At 45.8% G+C, this 20216-nt stretch overlaps 1 protein-coding gene across 1 annotated transcript; it reads left to right on the top strand.

The window, feature by feature from the left end:
• The first annotated feature begins 7369 nt into the window (after positions 1-7369).
• Positions 7370-19939, top strand: COPS8 (COP9 signalosome subunit 8). Its single transcript, XM_045794044.2, has 8 exons — positions 7370-7562; positions 8583-8653; positions 9769-9817; positions 10992-11124; positions 15746-15853; positions 17885-17947; positions 18978-19025; positions 19727-19939. The coding sequence occupies exons 1-8, from the start codon at positions 7485-7487 to the stop codon at positions 19804-19806; spliced, it is 630 nt and encodes a 209-aa protein (XP_045650000.1). The 5' UTR covers positions 7370-7484; the 3' UTR covers positions 19807-19939.
• Positions 19940-20216: the final 277 nt, after the last annotated feature.

A 20216-nucleotide genomic window follows, 5' to 3' on the forward strand; every position in this document is an offset into this window, starting at 1 on the left:
TTTGCAGAATGGTGCAGATAAGTTCGCTTCATAGTCACTCAAATTCGCTTAAATCCAGTTTGAAAGTCATCCTCAAGTCTATCAGCCTCCATCCCAGACCTCCCAGGAGAGCCTCCAGCTCTACACGCTGGTCCCTCCGCCAGCCTGTCAGCACCCAGGTGCTCCCACTCGATGAGAAGGCTTGCAACTGAATGCCGCAGGCTGATGGTAACCTTCACCCCAGCTTTGCACACCCCGGCCACTCGGACCAGCCGCTCAGGGTGAAGCCAAGCCTGAGGAAGCCCTGAAAAACTGAGACGGATATGTGGCACGTGGATAGGGACACCTCAAAAGCACGGTGCCCTTCCTCCTTTTAAGGAGGAGCAATTAACTGTCCTGAGCTGAAAGATAAAAAGCAGGTGAAATAAAGCCGGTATCCGCCTGCTGCGGAGGCCTGGCTCAGGTGCGCCGGTGCGGCGGGAGGTCAAAGAGCCTCCGCGGTGCGACAGCGCCCCCTGGTGGCGCATCCGGAGATCGCACCCACGAGGTCTCCAGGACCCGCTCTCCTAGCTGGCCCTCCCCCTTTTTCCTCCAAGGGGAGAAAACTAGACTTACTTCGCCAGAACTGCATTCCCTCCAGAAAACTTAAGAACTATGTTTGCTTCCTACTGTGAAAGGTTAAAACAGATGTGCCTTAAAACCCTGTGCGAATAAGGTTATGCGACGTCCCAACCTAGAGGTGGTCTGGCTGCTCTCATGGAATTAATCTCCATGTAGGAGCCCAGGCACTGGACTCAAACTAATCTAATTCAATCCTCAAAGCGGCTTTGCAGGCAGCCCAGCTGTTCCCTCAGTTTTACAGATGCAGAAGTAGACTCAAAGGGGTGGAGGGCCTGAGGCTGTGAGGCCCGTGCCAGGAATGCGAGGCGGGCTCTCAAACATTCTGCTGTGAAGGGAGTGGGGTACACAGGATGGCTTCTGCTTCGGTTTCCCCAAAACACACGACACATACCGACTGGGTTTTCAAAATTCCTACACCTCTTTCCCCACCAAAGACTGACTTTCTATTAAGCAGCTCCAGATCCCCGTCTTTCTAGGGAAGTATAAATCATCCCTTTGAGACAGCTTACTGATCGCAGGCTTATTTGCAAGGGAGCTGGGGTAGGCGCTGTGGGGAAGGTCAGCCAGCAGGAGGCTCACATTCTGGGTTGGTGGTTCTCCCAGTCCAGGAGGATCGCCCAAGGTGACTGACAGTGACCCCAGGGCGAGGCTGTGCTGAGACAGTGGGCTAAGAGATCAAATAGCACCCACCTCTCATTACCAAGCACGTGCCGCTGCTGTAAGCCTGGGCTGGGCCTGGGGGTCGCCATGACTCAGACGGGCACAGTTTGCTGGGACTTGGGGAGCCCCGAGCACACAGAAGGCAGGAGAGAACTGTCTGAGCAGGAAGGACAATCTGATCCCACCTCTGGAAATGCTCAAGATCAGGGCCCTGGTCAAGCACACGGGCGCGGCAACGGCGAGGAACCAGGCGCGCATATCTGCAGTGCCCCCTGTCCCGGCACAGGGTGCCCACGAGGTCGCTGATCCGTGCGGAGGGCCTGGCTGCCCTCCCCCGGCGAGGCGGAGCCCGAGACCACTACGTGGGAAAGAAGGCTGTGATTGATTAGTCATGTGGGCTAGAGTCACCTGCTGGGGCAGCTGCACCCCCCCACACACACTGATCCGTGCCATGAATTTGCCTCTTTTGATTCCAGGAAAACTCTCTGACAAAAGCGTGAGTGTGGAGGAGGTGACCTAATGCGAGGGGAGAAAATTCAGGAGGATTAGACAGGATCCTGGAGTTCCAACCCAGTGGGGGTGGATTGGGGTTCTGGGTGGCCCTACCACCCTGGAGGCGTCAAGAAGACAAAAGTAACCTGCATAAGCAACGAGGAAGTGTTGCAGGTCAGAGGTCAGAGGTCAGAGGTCATAGGCAGAAGTACTGGGTACGGGCGGGGAGGCTGATTCCGGAGGGTGACCAGCATGGCCCTCCATCCTGGGCTCTCTGAAGACAAGAGCAGTTCCAGCCACGTCCCATACTGAGGTCCGGGAGCACACAGTGAGCCAAATCCCCCTCAGCGCGGAGGGGAGAGCAGTACCCTTTTGTCAGAACTGACACTGGTTCTGAAGGCATCGGAGCACCCCGAAGGGATTGGGGGGGCAAGGAAATGAAGCAAGGATTGATGGACGAAGGGGAAGAGAAGGCAAGGTCCTGTTCTCGGAGAACGGAGAAAGAAAATGGGTACGTGTCATCCGTGTTCATTCCACAGACATTAATGGAGCACCTGCTAGGTTCGTGCTTGCAATATGGCTGTGAGATGCCACCCCGTGCAACTCACAGAATTAAATAAAACGAACAATGGAAAGCATGGTGAGCAGTTCCGCACCCCAGGTCCTTGGCCACATCTGTGCGGAGGACATAGTGAGTCTGTAAGCCCGCCCCCATTCCGCCCACCACCGCACCCCCTTCTTCCTGCTTTATTTATAATCCCTTTGCTTCCACCACTGACATCCTTTCTTACGGCTTTTCTTTATTCCTCGGAACTTCCCCTAACGCCTATCTGCCCTTCGCTCCTGGGCCTTTCTGAAGTTTTGCAAAAATGTTCTCTTCTGTTATTCACCTGTGAACATGAGCAACAGGAAAAAGGGGGTGGGGGAAGAAAGATGTGTCCTATTTTTATTTTTTATTTTTTGGATTGTTAAGGTTGTGTAAGATTTGGGGCAAAAAATCATCACTAAAATAATTTCACAATATTAAAAGAAATCTTAAAAGAAAATATTTCTCACATATAATTTAGCCCCTTAATCTTACAAGAGCTTTCAGTTCTATGTCCCTTCCAACGTGTCCCCATAAATCTGGTCTGGAACATAGTAACATAGACTGTATTATTTCCTGTTTTTCCTTAATGTTATTTCAGAAAGGCTCCTTTTACATAGATTTTAATGAGTTTATGACTTCAAAACATCCCCTTGCCTGACCACGCCATGGTTGACCTTTCCCCTGTTAGACACGTAGCTCATTTCCAGGGTTTTAGCTTTTGTATTTTGTGTTCCTCACCATGGTTGATTTCCTCTTTTGCGATGACTTCCTCAGGATAAGTTCTGGGGTCAGGACTCTACGTTGAAGCCGAAGGCCGTGTTGCGGCCCCCACTGTGTGTTGCTACCTTGCTTTCCAAAATGGCGGCACCCACCTGCACTGCCATCTGCAGGGGATGACTTTGCGCAGAACTCCATCTGAGATTTTACCAAGCACAGACACAAATGTCCCTCTAAGTCAGTGGTCCAGTGACAGTCCATGAGAACCTCCTTTCCTGTTCTCGGCCACATCAGCACCCCCAAATCCCAATTCTTCCAGAGGACCACCCACCAGAATCAATATGCTCCTCTATTCTGCTGAGAGTCTGATGTCTCAGGAATTAAAAAGGCACCCCCTGCCCTCCCCATCTGTTCTTCCTATCCAGCTGACAGAGGCAGCTGGTCCTGCTCTGATGGTAGCTTCTGCCCCGAGTGGGAAACCCAGGCCCTCGCCACAGAGGCCCGCTGGCTCCGGGGTGGGTGGCCCATTCCTGCAGCTGCTTCCCTGCAAGTCTAGGCAGAGCTGTCCATAAACTCCAGCCACAGCCCTGGTCCTCTGTGGCCCCTCCTCCCGCCCCAGGTCCTGCTACCTGCTGCCGATTACTATCGGCCTCCGTGGAATAGCCTATTCTGGATATTTCATGTAAATGAAATCATACAATATTTGGTCATTTGCACTGGCTTATTCCACTTAATGCAACGTTTTCCAAAGTCATCTACGTTGTAGCCGGCATCAGTACATCATTTGCTTTCATTCCTAAATAATATTCCACTATATTGGATATACTGCATTTTATTATCTGTCTGTTATCCAGCTGTTTGGATTATTTCCACTTCTTGGCTGTTATAAAGAATGCTGCTCTGAACATCGAGCACGAGGTTTTGTATGCACCTGTTTTCATTTCTCTTGGGTATAGACCCAGGAGTAGAATGGTGGGTCACATGCTGACTGTTTAACCTTCGGGGGAACTGTCAGCCTGTTTTCCAAGGACAGCCGCAGCACATCGTGCTCCCAGCTGCGGCGTAAAAGGGCTCTAACTTCTCCACATCCTCACCGACACTTAGTATTATCTGCCTTGCTCGTTTTAACTACCCTAGTGGATGGGATTTGGGGTTTTATCTGCCTCTCCCTAATGAGTAATGTTCTTGGGCATCTTTTCATGTGCTTTTTGGACATTCGCATGTCTTCTTGGGAGAATTGAGTAAATCCTTTGCCCCCTTTTATTTATTTTTTTAATTTTATTTATTTATTGGACAGAGAGAGACACAGTGAGAGAGGGAACACCAGCAGGGGGAGTGGGAGAGGGAGAAGTAGGCTTCCCGCCAAGCAGGGAGCCTGATGCGGGGCTCGATCCCAGGACCCTGGGATCATGACCTGAGTTGAAGGCAGATGCTTAACGACTGAGCCACCCGGGCGCCCCCCTTTTGCCCCCTTTTAAATTGGGTTATTTGCCTTTCTGTTTTTCAGTTGTAAGAGTTATTTATCGATAAGTTCAAGTCTCTTATCAAGTATCTGGTTTGCAAAATGTTCTCCCATTTTGCGTTTGTCCTTTCATTTTCTTGATGCGTTTGTCCTTTCATTTTCTTGATGGTGTCCTTCAAAGCACAAAAATGTTTAACTTTATCTATTTTTTCTTTTTCTCTTGTGCCTTTGGGGTCATATTTATGAAGTCAGTGCCTAATGCCGGGTCAGGAAGATTTACTCTACGTTTTCTACTAATCATTTTAACTCTTGCATTGAGGTCTTTGATTTAGTCCAAGTTAATTATTGTATATGGTATGAGATCAGGCTCTCAGCACGGGAGTCCATGCTTCCCTTGGGGGGCTGACCCACCCCTCACCCCACAAGCAGGGAGAAATGCAACCCTTGCTACCCCTGAGTCAGCATCTCCAGCATGCAGACCTTCCTTCCCATGGCCTCTTCTCTTGCCTACTTCTGCCAAGTCCAATCTCTCTTCTGAGTCCTACGTCCTGAAATGACTGCCTTTTACACCAGCCTGACCTCTCTCCTACCCCTCCATTCCCCCTGCCTATTGTTGACAGTTTGGAGGTAAAGACAGGTGCAGCACGCACAGTAACAACCTAAAACTGGATGCCAGCATCACAGCCCTGGAAACCCAACAGCCCTTCACTCCACTCGGAGCTCTCTGTTTCCAGGCCAACGTCTCCCCTTGGGCCCCAACTGCTCTTGCCCACACCCCAAATTGTACCTGTGACCTGTGGTCTTATCCAAAGGCTCACTGGGATTCTCTATTCAGCAAAGAACCATCTATTACATCTTCACCTTTTGGCAGCCCAGAGTACCTGCCAAAACTTTCAATCATAGTTTTCCTTTTAAATGATCAAATTGCTGGGCAGTTGATTCCACTGAATCTTTCTTTGCCCCAAATATGTTGGCAGCTGTTATTACAAGTTAAAAATTTTAAATCCTGGTCATCAAATTTATGTCAAGTGGTCTTAGAATCATTTTGCCTCTTGGTCCTCCTCTTCTTCATATCATTAATGAAACTTGGTTGCTTTATTCCTCCAAATTATCTGCAGTTATGCCAGCTATCCCCCCCCCCCCCGCTTTTGTTTTGAGAGAGAGCACGGGGGCAGGGCAGAGGGAGAGAGAGAAACTCAAGCAGACTCCCCCCAGAACACAGAGCCCCAGAGCCCAATTCGGGGCTGGATCTCACGACCCTGAGATATGTTGAGACGAAATCAAGAGTCGGACGCTTAACCGACTGAGCCACCCAGGCGCCCGTGTACCTTCCTATTCAGTGTTGCCAATTCTTTGAGTTTTGTAGTGATTTATCTTTATATTCCATCCGAAGCATTATTACACAGTCATTTCCACATGGAAACAGTATTTATTCTACAAAAATAATCAGTGATGCTGTCACTACCTTGAAATTCTTAGTAATTTCACCTTTGAGCATGTTTGGCAAGTGAAGCCCAGGGATGATAGAGCATTTGCACGTGAGCCAAGAGGTATGAGCCATACGGGTGTTCCCTGCCCTTCCACAGTGCTCCAACAACCACGTAAATTCCCAGGGGACCCCCAATGGTGGGAGTCCAGTGAGCCTCGAAGTGTGTTCGCAAGGTAAGCGCACGGTGCCTACAACTGACTGAGCTGCGTGCGGACAGCCCCGAGAAGCCACATTTTCCCTGGGAACCTGAACTTTCTTCAAAGGCATAATGAAGGCCATGATGTCCTAAGGAACGTGAACGTCCAAGGAACGCTCTTCTGTTCTTTCTTACCTACATTACTTCCTTGCAATCCTGCTGAAATATTCCTTTGTGCTGAAAATGGTAACATGGCAGCAAAGGGAACGGTCCTATTCCTCTCAGCCCCTCCTTACCCATCAGTACGCAAAACGTAGAAAGTGCTGGTAGAGTATGTGCGTGAAAAATAGTTTAGTTTCGGGCAGCATTTCCGTGGTTTTAATAACAACATACATGTGCATCTACGAGCTATGACATTCGAACTACGTGATTTCTGTGATTCCACAGAGGAGTTAAACGCACTTACATTTGATTTTAAAACTGGCAGTACACCACGTAAAGACAGATGGGAAGGTTCATGCTAATAATTTACATTTTTAATTTTTCTTTACTTAGAATCATATTAAATAGCAAAAAGCACTATGAAAAATTGAGGTACACTGCAAAGGAAAAAGCTTTACATTATATTACCCTTGATGCTCCCCTCCCATTTTCTGAACGAGGGCCTGCCTTTGCAGTTTGCTCTGGGCCCACGAATGGTGCAGCTAACCCTGCAGCAGGACACGAACAGAAGCCTCTTTGCTGGCGGTCTCGTGAAGGGCAACACGGCTATAAGTCAATGCAATTGCACACGAGACCGTCCGCGGGCGAAAAGCAGCCACGGAGGCCCGGTGGCGGGGGAGGCCAGGGTGATCTGGGGCCCGATCTCCAAGCCCGGCGAGCGGTCCGGCCACGCTGGCTCCAGGGCTGAAACCCACACCTGACCGGTTTCCGAGCACACGAGTCTGGAAGTGCAGGAGGGGCGCAAATCAGGCCCCCCAGCCGCCCAGGGACCCCACGCGCGGCTTGCTCCTCGAAGTGCGCATGCGTATCAAGCCGCAACGCGGAGACGCCGAGCTGTCCTGGAATCGCGCATACCCCTCCCTTCCCAGTTCTAGCCTCGCGCTCCGGAAGCCGCTTCCCGCGAGGCCGGGCGGGTCCTCCAGAGCACCGAGAGTGGCGGCCAGAGCGGCAGCGACCCTTCCCGAGCGCAGCAGCGTCCGACGACGCGCAGGAACGGACGGCGCACCTGCGCCGGGGCGCTCGGCGGCGGCCTTGTACGTCATTGCGGGCGCGACGGCCCGAGGGACTGTCTGGGGTCTGCTTCTGTGAGGGTGCCGCGGCGGGACCGGCCGGGAAGATGCCAGTGGCGGTGATGGCGGAAAGTGCCTTTAGTTTCAAAAAGTTGCTGGATCAGTGCGAGAACCAGGAGCTCGAGGTAGCCGTTCGCGTCGAGCTGGGAGAAACCGCAGGGTCTTCTGCCGCCCCCGGGCGGTGCCAGTCTCCAGGGTAACAGGGCCCGCGGGGCTCGCGGCGGGCGTGGGGAGCTCAGGACGCCGGGGTCCGCCCCGAAGGCTACGGGTCTGGGCCCCGTCTCCCCGAGCTCGCTGGGAGCTTTTTGTTTGTTTTCAGCTAGTGAGTCCGAAAACCCTGGGCATCTTTGCTCCTGACATCCTCCAGTATATTTCCTGTGTTAATTAGACTGGGTGTCTTTCCTCCCCATATGGTGGGAGGCGGGGGGATGGAGATTTTACTAAAGATATTTGTGCAGGCATACGCACAGACCAAAGAAGGAGTAGCCTTTTATCAATTCAGAAAGTCCTTAGTCTCATAATGTTACCACCTAAGCTTACCGTTCCCTCTTGTATAAGACTGATGAAAGTTATATCATGCAGCTGTTAACTTTAATTGAGAGGTTTTTTTTTTTCTTTGAAAGGCACTGGAAAATCATGTATAATATTAGTATAAAAAGTTAACCAAAGGAGACGACAGCCAGAAGCAGCAGCTCACTAATAGACACTTAATAGATCTTTTCTGAATGAATCAAATTTGAATGGAGAAATATCTTTGTAACACTCGGCTGTGATTTTTTTCTGTTCATCACTCATTACTTAGCTATTCAACAAGATTGATACGATGGGCAGAATCATGGTGCTTTAGGAATCTGTTGGAAATGTTTGTTTCTTTTAATAGTAAGCCCATTTAAGAATTTGAGAACTGGGAAAGGAATCCCACGTAAATATTCTTCTGCATATAAAGACACAGAGCTTTGGAGGGAGAGAAAATCACAGCTGATGGCAGATCTAAACACTGGTTTTTAGTGTTTGGTACTTCTCTAAGCTCTTTCTACATCTGTAGTACCAAGTATTGTAAAATAGGCTTATTTTTTAGATTAGTGTTAATAAAATCCTTTTTTAAGCATAAATATAAATAAGGTTTTTCGGTTTTGGCCTTACAGGCTCCTGGAGGAATTGCTACTCCCCCAGTGTATGGTCAGCTGTTAGCTTTATATCTGCTCCATAATGACATGTAAGTACCTTCTACCTAAGCCAAGAGTAGCAGCTTCGTCAGGATTCTACAGAAATTACTCTTGCATTGAAGAGACATCATTAAAACATAAGGCGCAAAGAGCTTTATCTTCTATTATAATACTTAGTATACCTATTTCCTATATTGAATCGTGACTTAAACTATGGTTAGGCTGAGTTGTTTTAAGAAACACTTGTTTTATATATTTTCTCTAAAGACATTCTAATTTGTTGTGAGAAACTACAGTGTCAATAAATTCTTTCAATTCATTGACCTTTTTTGTCTTTATAAATAAACTTTCATATGACCTCTGTTTACTGATATTCATATGTAATCAGTAGATCAAGAGACACTGAAAGGGAAGATTGAGAAAGCTAAGAGAAATTTAATTAACAACGCATATGAGATTTTTTGAAAGGTGTTGTTTTTTAGTTATTCCTAATTCATGTTCATTGAAGAAAAGAAAGCATAGGCATACAGGAGTCCCTTATGCCACTAATCATCAATGATTACTGTTAAATGTTGTTGGCAAGTTCTGTTCAACCTTTTTGTTTCATATCTTCTAAAAACCTAACCTGCAGTTACTATTAGACATTTATCATATGAGCTGTTGGTTTCATTTTTGTAATCCTGTCATCGTGTGTTTGTCGTAGTTCAAGTTTTCAAACTCTCAAAAACTGCCTTGAAGTTTTGGTGGCTCTGCACTCATTGGTCAGAGGAGGGCTCATGATGAGGAGAAAAGCATTGTGTATCACATACATTAACAGGGAATTCCAGAGCCTTGATTAGAAATTTGTTTATTTTTATATGTGAAGAAATTACCTACTTAAATGTTTTTAGTGTACCATTGCCTTAATTTCAGATATCTAGATCGTTAATTAAAAATTCACTGAAGATGCCAAAATATTACTATGGTGAAAGTATTTTATGTCTTTTTGTCTGGAAAGCTACTCTTACTTCCCCTGGACAAATTCATATAAAACTAAATTTCACTCTAAAATACATAGTATTTTAAAATATGCTTTTGTGTGTTTGCAGTGAGATCTAGAATTTTAAACATTTACTGAGCTGATTTTTTTTGATTGCTTATTCTTTCTTGGGGGGATGTAAATTAGGAATAATGCAAGATATCTTTGGAAACGGATACCACCTGCTATAAAATCTGTAAGTATTCTTCAACATATCCTACTACTTGGATGTAGTAACAGCATTCATTTAAATGGCAACCTTCTAAAGTTTTTTAAGTTTCTATTTTCTTTCCCCTGTAGTTCACAGAAATAGTTACTAAACTGGTATTAGAGTTTAAGAACAGATCTACAAATTCCTGTAATCAAATTTAATTTCCTTTGGATGGAATAGAAATCTGTGCTCAGCTTCTGCTGATAATGTTTATTAAGATGCTTCTTGTGTCACTTTGCCCAGCAAAAAACTGAGACCTTTTAATAAGGGTTTAGTTTGTGTTTTGTTTTGCTTTTTTAACTGATTTATGCAGTAATTGTATTTACTTTGAAATTGGTATTATTTCTAAGAATATCCTAAAAATGATTTTTACAGCATTAAGATTATTTTTGCTAATTAGGATTTTAGATTTCTTAGTTTGGATGGGAGATTAGATGAAATAATGTCTTAAAAGTTTCTTCCAAAGTGGAATGAAATACATTTTTTAATTTCATGGGATTCCCTGTTTCTAGCATAAATGCGAAGCGAATTTCTTAAACATTCCCTGAATATTACCAAGAATTCACTTAAATTCTTCAGTTCATTATTGGTATTCAGCAGCAATCCGTTTTAGTACTTTTATTGTCTTTCTTCTCCAGACATTCTATTAAGTAAGATTGGAATGTTCCTCCAGCTTCATTGACTTAAAATGAAGAGCTATAAATTACACTCATAGTCTCAGTGATGTTAGCAGGGATTCTCTCCTGGCAGAGGCTACAGTGTATGAATCTTTATCATTAGTCATTTTGCTATTACTTTTGCCCAAAAAATATGTATATACATTTTACATGCACATGTATATGAATATTGTACACAACATTTATCACATATGTGTATACTGAAATACAAGTGTTTAAGAAAATTAATTTCCAGGCTTAATTCTGAAATATTTTTGGACAACTGTTTTATGCTTAAATTTTCTGTTCTAATAAAAATTTATATAAACCAAATACAAATAAATTTTGCACTACTGTCCACAGCATTTAAAAACCTTTTTGATAGTGATTGGGCTGAAGAAGTAATTATATCTCTTAAAATAGATGTTGAATTATGTTTTAAGATAGAGTTGTTGGTAAGTCTGCGGAGTGACTATCCTCAAAGGCAGTAATATTTATTGCAGGCACACTCTGAACTTGGGGGAATTTGGTCAGTAGGACAGAGAATCTGGCAGAGAGATTTCCCTGGGATCTATACGACCATCAGCGCGCACCAGTGGTCTGAGGCGGTCCAGCCAATCATGGAAGCACTTAGAGGTAGTGTTTCTTCTTGGTTAATTAAATTAGACCTGTTCTCTAAGTGCTGCGATGTTGACGTAAGTCAGTGATGTGTTTTTAAAAAATAGACGTTTTCTGCTAGGAGAATAGGGCAGCTTTCAAAATTCTTTTGTAAGGATTTGCTACAAGAATGTCTTCATTTCATGTGTTAGGATTTGCTGTAACCACCCTTCTTCATTTCATCTTGCTTGTGGTTATATCGGTAGGTAAGGGCCTCACTGTCTCTTAGTTCTAGATTGAAATTGCTCTTGTTGGTAAGAGGATTTTTTGCTACTAAAATGAAATCTTGTTATACTCTAATAAACTAAAGGTATGGAGTGGTGAAGATTTTAAACCCCATGTACTTGAAAGTAGAGACTGTGCTTTGGAGTCTGTTGACTTCAGGCTTTAACAGGGGTTGCCTCCAGCTTCTGGATTTTATCTAGTCAATTCAGTACACTGATGCTCAGATGTTTTTTAATTGCTCTGAAGGATCACAAGCCTGTGTGACATGGCACTGATCCCACGATGAAACTGGACCCTGCCTCTCTCTCTCTGTTCTCCTGCCCCTGACATCTGCTGGTTTACTCTTTTATAAATTCATATAGTGAGCTCTTTTTATGTTGTTCAATTCTTGTCTCTTATCATTACCTTGTCGCTGTCATTAATAACCTGCCTTGACTGTCTACCTTCCTGCTCCGGAGGAGTCAGCAGGACTTTTTGAATAACTGTTCATTGTTCTGGCAAGGGATAGCATCTTTTTAGGAGAGCAGAAGGTGAAGGTTGCTTCTGAGATGTACCAGATTTTAATGGTAAAGCTTTGGCAGCACAGAACAGAACAATGTAAGGGACAAAACAGGAGGCACTTACTTTAAATATGAAGGGAGTGGGCGGGAGCGCAGGGGCGGCCAGTGGGTGGGAAAGGAGGGGTGTGGTATAAGGTTGCTCGGGTACAGTAGGGGTAGTTCGGGATATTCCCACAGGAAACCGCCTTAACCTCTTCACGTAAGTCCAGAGGAGAAAGGACTGTGGTGGTGGATTTTTGTAGTATCTGGTTCAGTGTTAGGATTGTAGTGTGAGGGCACCAGCCGCGGGCGTTTCCCAGCGGCATACAGCAGGGACACTGGCAGGACTAGGGCTCCGATCTCCTGACTCACGCAGCGAATATTCCCTGGGTGCCTTCAGTGCGTATAGCGGTGTGTCCTCCCAGGACCACCTCTGCCTCCAGCTCCATCAGATTCAGCACTTCTCTGAAGGCAGTCCAGTGGGCCCCTGGAAGGCTGTGGAGCACAACATGGAGGAGTTCGGGTTCTGGAGCCGTACTTCTGGAGTTCGCACATGGTTCTGCCACTTGAGTGATTCCTTTCTACCTCGTTTTTCTCCTTTGTAAAGTGGAATCATAAGTAGTGTTTTCCTTGGGTTGTTAGAAATGAATTAATATGTGTAAGCGCTTACATATGCCTAATTAGTTAATATGTATAAGCACTCACATGTTCACCTGCAATATTTGTGCCTGTATCCTGAGAATTTTACAAATCCCCGGATTCACGGATGGTAATGTATTTCCTCCGTAGGATGAAGCCTGGTGAAGGAAGGCTTATAACAGATTTGAATTACTGCTAAATTTAATATTTTACGTTTTAATGTATTACAAATTGCCGGTTTTCTAGATTGTTTTAAGAACAATCACATTCTCAGATCTTTTCCTTTTCTATTCTGAATTAGTCACAGTCCTACCGGAAAATTGGAAATGGCTTAACTGAAGAGAGGCTAGTGAGAGAGCTGTCTCTAAAGGCGACCAGCAGGGGCTGACAGAGCACCCAGGGACTGGCTGTGGATGGTGGCCATTCTTACCCGAGGCCCAAAGGGAGGAAGTAAGGGACCCACACTACCGAGGTCACAGAACGGGCTCCCCCCGAGGCGCTGTGGATCAGCTAGAGCCAGGCAGGGGGGCTCAGAGGGAGTACAGTCATGTGACCCGTGGGCCCACTCAGCAAGCGGGAGCATGCAGGTGCCACGGGCAGCGGTGTCCAGACTGCCGGGAAGAGAAGGGCAGCGGTGGGTTAGAACGTGCGGGACAGGCAGCTCATCTGCCGACTGTGCGGCACTGGCAGCTGGCACTTCCTGCTAGATAACCAGCACGTTTGGGTGTTTTTTACACAACAGAGGGAGCATTCTTTTAGGGTCTCCCCAGGACTCTGTCCCATGCTGAACTGTTACAGATATTAGGTGCTGGCTCAGTTGAATCTCCTTTCCAATGTGCCATCCTCGTGTTCGCCTTCATGAGGTGACCCATTTCACAGATCTTAAGGGTCACACGGTGACTAGACTGTCCTGAATGGTTAAAAGCAGCCCCCGTTTTGTGGCCTCTCACCAACCCTGTGGAACATTCGGAGCCTGTGTTTTCGCTTCCTCTGCCCACCCGCTTCTGTCTCCCCATGTGCTTGCTTCTTTTCCGTGTGCCAGGCCTGCCTCTCTCTGTCTCTCCTCTCCTTCTGTGTGTCTCTTCCATTCATTCCATTCTTGTTCTACTCCCCATCTCCTCTCAGTTCTAAAAATCTAACCAGAGTGCTTGAACTCAAGTTAGTATTTTTAAAATATGGTAGGCTTTGTTAGTGCACACTTGAATTTCCCTTTTCCATTGTTGCTCTTGGTTCTTTTTCATTGAGTTCCCGTGGCCTTCAATAAGGGAATGTTCCCTTATCGCTAGGAAGTTTTCAAGTCCAGCGTGAGGTCATGCGCTGAGCGGTCTGTAGGAAGAAGGAAGGAGTTGACTGAAAGCATTGGAGGAGGGGCAGTACTGGCTGAGTGGAAGCTGGCGAGGAGAGGACATCAGGCTGAGTGAGCAGTGAAGAAACGTGGTGGAACGTCAGCGATCTTTAAGAAATATGAGAGAACAAAGCCAAAGGCTACATTTTGGTGATATCGTCAACAAGCATGTCTTTACCACATACTTCGTTAGAGAGGCCGGGCTCTTTTGGGGGTGTATAAAGATTATAAAAGACAGGCCTCCTCCCGTAGAGAAGTTTAGGGATCATCGAGGTGATGGGAGTGGGGAGGGGTGGGGCAGTGTGTTGTAGGTGGTGAAAGCATGCTTGTTAGACGGGTAGTGTAAACAACGCTGTGAATTTAGGGAAGGGCAGAGATGGCAGTGAATTTCAGCGCTGCAGGAGGAGCTTGTAAACTGACCTAAGAGTCGTAGAGAGCAGACAGCACACAACAGCTTAAACCCAGAGCCCGGAGATGAGAAGGTGTGAGGCTTGTCTGAGAGCCAGGGGCCTAACTGGGGGCAAAGGGTGCCCACGGAGCTTGGTGCGGTTGTTAGGCAGTGGCCCAGGAATGGAGAGAGGATTTTCAGTATGTTCTAGGGCTATATCGTATGTATACACTGGCCTATTGAATGTGGAAAGTAAAATCTAGAATATTTTTAAGCATGTTGACAACCAGATGGAGGAGCCCTTATGTTCCTGAAAGAGCAGTGGGCAGGAAGACAGGCTAGCTGGACCTTGGTTCCTACCATTGACTTATTTTCTCTGCGTCATCTCTGAAATATTCAGTGTGGGAATGTAAGCCTGGGGAAATCCCACATGTCATCTCTAGGGAGGTTTTTGCTGGAATTGTTTGCATCCCCCTTCCCCCCTCCCCCGCCCGCCGCCAAATTAGGCTCAGTCATTCAGGATTTGACCTTAGGATTTGAACCCAAATTAAGTCAGGAGTTTAGAGCAGACTTGAAAGTTAGTGTGAACAAAAATTCAGCTGAGTAAACTTGGAGATCTAATTGGCTTTATTAAGCAGTCCATGAATTGGGCAGCATCCCAACCAGCAAAGAGAGGGGAGCTCTGAGGAGCTGTACGTAATGGTGCGTTTTCATAGGAAGGAATGTGGGGCAGGGAAGTTATTAGAAAAGAAGAGGAAGGAATGTTTCAGGCCAGGTCACCTTCCCTTAAGGGTAGAACGGGGAGTCTTCTCCTTTTGGGGGACGGAGGCCATGTGACAGATTACCTCTTCCGCATATCAGGAAGGTCCGGATTGACCTCTTAAGACAGTATTTCTAGGGGAGGCTGAAACTGTTAGGTATTAAGTCCCAGTTTGCGGACTCAGCATTTGGGGCTTGGGGTTTTCTTGTTCACGGTGGAGTGCCCTAGTTGCAGGGCTTGTTCTGCAGTTCTAGGTGTGACCCTAGGTCAGAGACCCTCCTCAGAAAGGACAACTAATTACCAAAGTAGATCCTTTCTGCTCCATTCAGTCCAGTGTTTGTAAGTGAGAGTAAAAAAGAAATCTAAAAAATTATACACCAAGTACGTAAATATATTTAAATGAAGTTGTCTTAGCGTTTGGGTCTTAATGTATATTAACTTTTTTCCTTCTTTGTAAATTTTGTTGTCCTCCAAGAGAGATTTGCGGTCTGAGAGGAGGTACAAGGAATTGATTTGTTTACTCGGCAATTCTGAGCACCTCTTTCATGCCAGGCACGTGTGTCTATATCTGTAAGCATAGAAGTTTTGGGGTGGATCTAGTCTTGCTTATAAAATTTGGGCAGGGACAACCATATAACGCAATTGTGTGTCAGAACGCCAGCTCTCTTGCTTCACTGTCTGCCGCCCCTCCACTCCCATCACAGATGCAACGCGGAGAAGAGCCTTCGCCCTGGTCTCTCAAGCCTACACCTCCATCATCGCCGACGACTTCGCGGCCTTTGTCGGGCTCCCTGTGGAAGAGGCTGTGAAAGGTAATTTGGGCTCGCTGTTCCATTTCAGTAAAAATGGAAGGATACATTGTTGGAACAGGTCGGTTTTGGAGTTCAGGTGGTGTTTGTTCCCTGGAAAGCGGATAGGAAACTGCATGGCAGCGCACCCCCACCAGGGGCTGGGCTGGAAGCGGGCTGTCGTCAGGCCCGGCAGCGGTTCTGCAGCGGCGCGGCATGAGTGTCCGCTCGGTGCTGCAAGGGAGATGGCATCCAGACTCAGCAGGGCCTCACAAGCGCTTTCGCCACCAAGTGAGTTCAAGAAAAACTTTTTGGATTTCTGGGTGTGGATAAGAGATTTCAGATTCTTATTTACTTTTAAAGCACTTTTTGCCAAAGGTGGTTAATGATATCTTAGAACACAAGGTTTGCAAAAGGAGTACTTTGCCATTTTTGTGAAGTTAACATTTGGCTATGTCTGTGAGGTGTACCCTTTTCTCATGTGATCGTTCTAGCTCTTTCCTTATTGGAACCTCTTTGATGTTCCTGTAGTCACTTTTTATCATGATTCCCAGGGCCTGATCCCTGAGTGATTTCTATTTTTATTTCTAAGAACTTTGATGAAGACTTAAGTTAACGGTGGGCCTGTGAAATAGTGGGGTGCCCTCCTAAGCTGATGCCCAGGGAGGGGACTCAGAGCCGCTGTTGACTGGGAGTGGGTGGGGCAGGCAGGGAAGGACGTGGTGGGAACAGAGTTACTGAGAGTCAGGGACAACGAGGCGGCGGAGGAACGCACTTGAGACAGCCCCACGCAGCTCCGATAACATCCGGTCTTACAAGTGGTGGGAAATGCGAGAGGCAGGAAAGTAAAGGATGTACCAATTAGTTGCTTTTGTAAGTATGCCAGGCGAGTAGCATTATATTCATAATTTGGAGCTTAAACTTTGTAATTTCTTTAAATTACTTCTTTTCCTCTGAAAATCAACATGTTAATAAATGTATTTTTAAGAAAATCTTAATTGACCTCATGACTCATATGTAGAAATCCTCAGTTCATCCGCCCTTGGTAAAGGCAGTCTCCTCCCAGTGTCCCTTTTTGAGCCCATTTTTTTCCTCAATATTTCTCACCAGACCTCTTACCTGCTGGTCTCCAAATATGCTTTTGCATTTTCATTTCGCAGGTGATGCCCAAACTAGCTCCTCGCTGCGGTAAATTGCTATAGAACATTGTCCGTGCCTTGTAGCATTGTTTTACCATGATTGACATTTTTGATTCTCTGACTAAAATAGGAACTCTGTAAAGACCACATCTTGTTCCCCAGTTTGCAAATTTTACCACAGTTTTAGATGTCTAGCAAGCAGGTTAATGAACGTTCCTGGAGTAAGTCATACTGTTGCTTACTCACAGACATTTATTTTGATTCGTCTTAAAATTGATCCGTAGTTTATTACATAATTACATCCCTCCGAGCCGTAGTCTTTACTGACTGCCTGGGTGGGACTTCTGTACTCCCCCCCCCCCCCCCAATGCTAACTGCATGATCCAGGACACATCTCTGGAACTCTCCAAACTCCGTTTTCCACATCAGTCAGGTGATGGTCCTGTGTCTTTTATAGAGTAGAGTAGTGTGACGATGACCTGAGATGGTCCCCGTGGAGCAGTGCCTGCTGCCAGGACCCTGCGTGTGTGAGCCGTGGTTCTTGTCCTTGGCACCTGATAGAGCAACCGCAGGCCAAGGTGGCATATACGTCCTCCTGAGAGACATAAGCGCTTAGTTCTGCTGATAGCTGAATACTGTCATGCACGCTTCACAGAAGACTCATCTGCTAGGGACTCTGTCTGCCTGATGGAGTAAAATGGGCTTTGATACACGTTTCAGAAATGTTTCAAATGTAAGTTCACCTGAGAATGCTATCTATAATCTACCTTTCTAGAAAAATACACATTGTAGGGTAACCTGCACTTGTCAGACCTTCCATACCAGTAGTATCATTGACAGATTGTGGACCTTGTAAATGAAAATTGTAGGAGTTTTTTGCTCATTTCTTCATTTGTGTGTTAAATACACGTTTTAGGTATATTAGAACAAGGATGGCAAGCGGACTCCACCACGAGAATGGTTATGCCCAAAAAGCCAGGTAGGTGGAGCTCTTCATCCATGTATGCGACACTGACCTCTTCTAAGACCACTTCAGGCTCCTAGACATTGCGTTTGAGTCATTGGATAATAAGGTTCGGCTGTACTAGCAAAGTGAAAGTAAGTCAGATTAAATACAGACGTGGAATGATAGACACGGTAGAAAGGATTGTAAAGATCACCTGGTTTTACCTTAATTTTTTTAAATGTATTCCTTGTGTAAAAAACTATTTTATGTGGGTTTTTCATAATCCTTATGGTTTTTCCTTTATATGGGTTTTTCATCATCTTTGTATGAAAACCTATTTTATGTGGGTTTTTCATAATCCTTATTACAACTAAATTTTTACTAAGCATTAGTCTCCCATCCTTATATTTATGGGTCCGATTCTGAGCGTGTTTATCCATAATATCTAAACCATTCCCTTTTTAAAAAAATCTTACTCAGATATTCCCCCTTTTTCCTTGTACTATAGACGTGTACACTCTTCTCTGAAACAAGATTTTCAATGGCTTTAGCTTGCACAGAATTAAGTTCTTTGGCTTAAATTATTTGCCCTCGTTGTGTCCATCTGAATCCCCAGTCCCTCAGTCCTTCTGAAGTGAGCCATGCTCATTCCTGCTTGGAGGTTTCTCCTCCTGCTTGGCAGGAATGTCCTTTTCTGCCAGGTCTTTTGAGCTGAGCTTAATGCCCACATCTGGAAGCCCTCCTCCTTCAACCCAAAGTTCCTTCTTCCACCTGCCCTGAGTTCCTATTGTTTAGACATTGTTGACCCCACAGTAAAGAATTACTCAGATTTCAATGGGCTCTGCCCTGTGAAGGTACAGGAAGTGGTTAGACATGGTCCCAGCGAGTCTAGCTGCTGAGAGAAAACTGCTGTAATGAGAAGACTCATGTAATCATATAGAGTATAATTGTTAACTCTGAGAAGTAGTAAATGGTCGTAAATGCCATTGCATTAAAAATGATGTGTTCTGTGTGAAAGTTCATTATGATGACTCCTATAAATTGTGCTGTTAATTTTACTTAGTTGCAGGGGCCCTGGATGTGTCCTTTAACCGGTTTATTCCCTTATCAGGTATGTTTTCATATGCTCGTTTAAAACATGTTTCATTGTTCTTTATTTCTTTTTTGTCATGTGTCTCTGTTTTTCTTAGCTCTAACCTTATAAACGAAGAGGCTAAATTCTATGCTTGCTATTTATAATAACATATTTGGTTATAAGAGAGAACGTGTGGGTTCCCCTCTGGAGCTTACCTTGACGCCATGGCACCTTCTGGCCCAGTCACAGCCTCATTGGTCGTGTAGGGAAGCCATGATAGAGCTTCTCTCCAGCACTCACTCAGAAGGCATCCCTAGGCTGGCATGTGCTAACTGAAAAGCTAGAACTAAATTCCTGGTTGATGGGGTTCTTTGTGGGGCTTTTTTATTCACTGACAATTTAACAGAGCAGTGCCTGGCCCACAGTAAATACTGGGTAATTCTTTGCTGAATTCGTGTCAGTGGGTAGGTGTCCTCCCAGCAAGAGCTGTGCTTCCTTAAGAGAGATGTTGCATGTTTACGTGGAAACTTCAACGAAGCCAGACATGCCTTTACTCACTGCCAGTTTAGGAAAACTACTCACCAAAGTTGAGACTGCTTTGCTTGGTTTTCAGAAATGTCCACAATCAATAAGAAAGTTTCCTTATTGTTAAATTACAGGCGTTGAAGGGTGTGGGTGGCAGGGTCCTCGCGCTGTTAGGGGTCTAACTTTAGTCTGTTTCTCTGTTTGACACGCAGAGCCTGCCCCAGTGCCCCCGATCCCCAATGAGCAGCAGTTAGCCAGACTGACTGACTATGTGGCTTTCCTCGAAAACTGATGTATCATTCTGAGTTCAAGATCCACCTTCAGAGTCCTGTATACCGACAGATAGAGAAATGTAAAATTTTTATTTTCAATGTACTGGATGGATGAAGCCCCTGAGCGTTCCTTCCTGAGTATGTGATGAAAGACATATCTAAAGTCTATTATATATATTTTGTCCTTAAACATTATGCTGAATAGTTGTTGAAACAATTCTCGTTCTGTAATATTTGACAGTTTGGCTGGAGCCCATCAGTATTATGCAGTTTGTATTTCCTAGTGGCTTATCAGGTCCAGCTCTCCTGCGTCATGTGGGTCAGCGGTTGTCGGCCGTGCGTCCCTGCCCAGCGCACAGCACACTCCCGTCCGCACCGACGGTTGTAGTTACAGCGATTCAGCTGGGGTTGGAGGAGGCCTGTCGCCAGA

This window comes from Ursus americanus, chromosome 1 (genome assembly GCF_024610735.1).
Source record: "Ursus americanus isolate L20-20 chromosome 1, mUrsAme1.1.p, whole genome shotgun sequence".
NCBI lineage: Eukaryota > Metazoa > Chordata > Mammalia > Carnivora > Ursidae > Ursus > Ursus americanus.

What these genes read in the sequence shown, in the direction of transcription:
- COPS8 (XM_045794044.2), top strand. Translation starts at nt 7,485, where the DNA reads ATGCCAGTGGCGGTGATGGCGGAAAGTGCCTTTAGTTTCAAAAAGTTG. An exon ending in TATCTGCTCCATAATGACAT is followed by an intron (nt 8,654 to 9,768) that starts GTAAGTACCTTC and finishes GATGTAAATTAG; the next exon opens with GAATAATGCAAGATATCTTT. An exon ending in AATCATGGAAGCACTTAGAG is followed by an intron (nt 11,125 to 15,745) that starts GTAGTGTTTCTT and finishes CTCCCATCACAG; the next exon opens with ATGCAACGCGGAGAAGAGCC.